Below are 3177 nucleotides of genomic sequence, written 5' to 3'. Positions count from 1 at the left end.
TCGTCACCGTGGGCGACGTCGTCTGCCCGAGCGCCTGCTGCTGCGACTGCGTGAAGGTCGGCGAATGCGAGATCGTCGACGATGGCGACAGCGGGCCCATGTTCGTTACGAACAGCGGTCCCATGCTAGGCGGGGGCATCGGCGAGCCAGGGGTCTCAGGGACCGAGATGGGCCTCCGAGACTCGAAGAAGCCAGGCGTGCTCGTGTTCGCTTTCGAGAGGAGCGGCGTCTCGCTCGTCTCGCGCGAGTGCGTCTGGAGGTTCGAGAGCGACGCGAAGGGGTCGTCCCCGATGAGCGACGTCGTGCTCCCGCTCGCGCTCCCCGTGTGCGCCCCCTGCCGCTGGCGGAACGCGCTAGGGGGATGCGCCTGGGAAGAGGCCGTCGGGCTGGGGCCCATGACGTCGTCGATGATCTTGCTCAGGTCGACCGAGGACGCGGCCTTGAGGGGGTCGACGAAGTTGCTGGTCTGGCCTGGGGGCGGCCACACAGCCTCGCGGAAGATGGACCCGGTCTCGGCGCGCATGCCTAGGAGGTGGGGCACCGCGGCTCCGGGTGGGAGGCCGCCTGTGTTGGGCGTGGGCGCGCGGTGCGGGTCCATAGGTGCGGCCATGAGCGAGGGCCCGGGAGAGGGCGCATTGAAGTCGCGCGCGAGTGGAGACCGGCCTGGGCTTTCGTTCGTGATGGAGCGGGAGTGCTCCGAGGCGACGGAAACCGGATAGTCGCGGTAGCGCGCCATGGGGGTGCCCAAGTCGTAGTCGTCGATGTCCTCGCCGTCGAGCAGACCCGTGCGAGGCTTAGGCTGCATGCGCTTGAAGAAGGATGACTTCTTCGACTGGTGTCGGCGATAAAAGAGGAAAATGGCGCCGACTAGGATGAGAAAGGCTGCTCCGCCTACTGTGCCGGCGATGATGTCCCGCGTCGTAGCCGTGGTACTAGAGCTGCCATCGTCGGACGATAGAGTGGTGGGGATTGCCGAAAATATCTGCATAAAACATGTGCATGTGTTCGTGAGCGAGATGATGCATTTAGGCAAGAACGACACATACGGTAGACGTCGTACCATTGACGACTACTGTGGAAACCGCAGAGAAGATGGTGGTCTGAAACGTGCCGGAGGTAGAGTTCCCCGCAAGACCCAGCGGTGTCTCGCTCGGAGGCGAAGTAGTAGGCGGTGCGGAGGTGGAACTGGTGGGCGGCAGTGAAGTCGGCGGTGGAGATGAAGGTTGAGAGGACGACTGAGTGGAAGGGTCGGACGACGACGACAGGGAGGTCGGCTGAGATGATGGTGGTGAGGATGGCTGAGAGGTAGGAGACGACGGATCAGACGTTGGCGGTGATGTGGGGTTTGAGGAAGGACCGCTAGTGGGTGGTGAAGTAGGAGGTGTCGTCGGAGGTGTCGTTGTAGGTTGGGTGGTCGGACCTGACGTGGGGGGTTGGCTTGTAGGTTGCGTAGTAGGATTGGACGTTGGGCCGTCGGAGGAAGGGCCTGACGAGGGAGGTTGTGAAGTACCATTAGTGGAGCCGTTATTGTTCGATGCGGACGGTTCGGTCGGGTTGGACGCATCAGCAGTCGAATCCGACGGGTTCTGCCTGCCTGTAGGTCCAGAAGGAGAGGAAGTCGTCGCTCCCGAAGGTGCATTAGACTACGATACCAGGAATGGGGTAAACACACATGAAGGTCTCTCGACAGAAAAGCACGATACACACAGTCGCTCCTGTGTCATTATTCGAGGTCGCTGTTGCGGCTGCATCGCTGTTTCCGGAGCTAGGAGTCGCCACTGCAGTAGACAGTGTCTGTCGTGGCAGGACCTTCCGCCGCTTGCCAAGATTGAAGTACTCCCGCCCACCAAGTTCGGCCATGAGCGCAGTGATTAGATAGAGAGCTGAGAGTACGCTAACATCGGATGTGGAGGAGGGCCCTCGTAGAAGTCACTACGGTCTTGCGGAGTTTGTGTGAATCCTCTCTCCAGCGTCACGTGCGACACTCGGGCAGTGTTGCCGTGGCTGCGCCTCCGTCGGTCTCCGTCAACGCTTGTTGCCGTCTCCTCGACAAGTTTCGTCTCGGTCACCGACATTCATATTACTCTGAAGCATGCTGGCCAACCCGGTTTCTGGACCTCTTCAACATAATGAGAGGGTAAAGGAATGCGGAGAAGGTAAGTCTGGTTGCGAACGTCGCAACATCTCAGTCGGTTGGCAAAGTACAGCAATGTTTGCGCGTTTGCCTGTCCCGTTGGTCCCACAGAATTGCTTCCGACATCGTCCGCACGCGAGCACCTCCACATCAAGCCCACGACGGGCGCAATGTTAAATTGGCTTGGTCTGGCGGTTACATGGTCCTTCAACACGGCAGGGAAAGCCCATATAGCTCTCTGGTGGAAAGGAAAGGAACGCATGAATCTCTCGTTCCGCGCAGCGACCGCTTCCGATAGTAGGAGATGATGCTTACAGTGTTGATCGAAGGTGCGCTCCACTACCTACCCAAACATCGTCCACAAAGCTGAAAGGGTGAGTACATGCCGCGCCCTTTGCTTGTTCCGTCTCAGATCATTCGTTTCTTTTCTGTCGTCCCTAGCAATCATGTTTTCGGTTTTGAAGTAACGCTGTCGAGAGACAGCGCTTACAGCCTGTAAATAGCGATGTTGTTCAGTTGACGTCGAGCACTAATACATCTACTCGCTGGAATTTCGATGTCTCACTAGCCTCCCTCAATTCTCCCACTTTATTTTTTTCCTCTCCTTCTGAGCCGGCGCCTGAATGGTGATGGACGATTATGTGACCAGAGGCCCCTTCCAGAGCTACTCCCCCGCGCGAATATACCTCGGAAAAAACAGTACACCATGGCTAGAATACAAACTCAGCAACTGAGCTGAGGAGAGGTCAACGAGCAGCGGAACGACGACCGACGCTGTAGACTAAGCGAGGCGGGAGGGCGGGCGGGCGCTTGCTGCTTCAATAGGTGAGGTAGCCGAATGGCGCATCGATGGAGGGTCGCGTCGGGCTCATTCTCCTCCCCCAGCATGTGTCCGGTGAGGCTTCTACTCGTATTCTGGTAGATACACATCAAATGCATGTATGCTGTAAATTTCATGTAGTTCTGACTATGGGAACATGGGGAAAATGCAAAGCCTTACCATGAGGGCTCATGAGCGAGTAGGCGCTGATGTAGTTCTGCTC

The 3177-nt window shown here is 58.2% G+C and overlaps 1 protein-coding gene across 1 annotated transcript in view; it reads right to left on the bottom strand.

The window, feature by feature from the left end:
• Window positions 1-1860, bottom strand: part of DICSQDRAFT_150308 (uncharacterized protein) — a gene marked incomplete at both ends in the record, with an annotated part of 2978 nt that extends 1118 nt beyond the window's left edge. The window contains 2 exons of the mRNA XM_007370545.1: window positions 1108-1643; window positions 1708-1860. Of these exons, the coding sequence (XP_007370607.1) occupies window positions 1108-1643; window positions 1708-1860 (689 nt within the window). The remainder of the gene's footprint in view (window positions 1-1107; window positions 1644-1707) is intronic.
• Between the last annotated feature and the right edge of the window lie 1317 nt (window positions 1861-3177).

The sequence above is a fragment of the Dichomitus squalens genome (genome assembly GCF_000275845.1).
Source record: "Dichomitus squalens LYAD-421 SS1 unplaced genomic scaffold DICSQscaffold_70, whole genome shotgun sequence".
Taxonomy (NCBI): Eukaryota; Fungi; Basidiomycota; class Agaricomycetes; order Polyporales; family Polyporaceae; genus Dichomitus; species Dichomitus squalens.
Note: the sequence above shows the minus strand (reverse complement) of the source record. Positions and strands in the feature narration are given on the sequence as shown.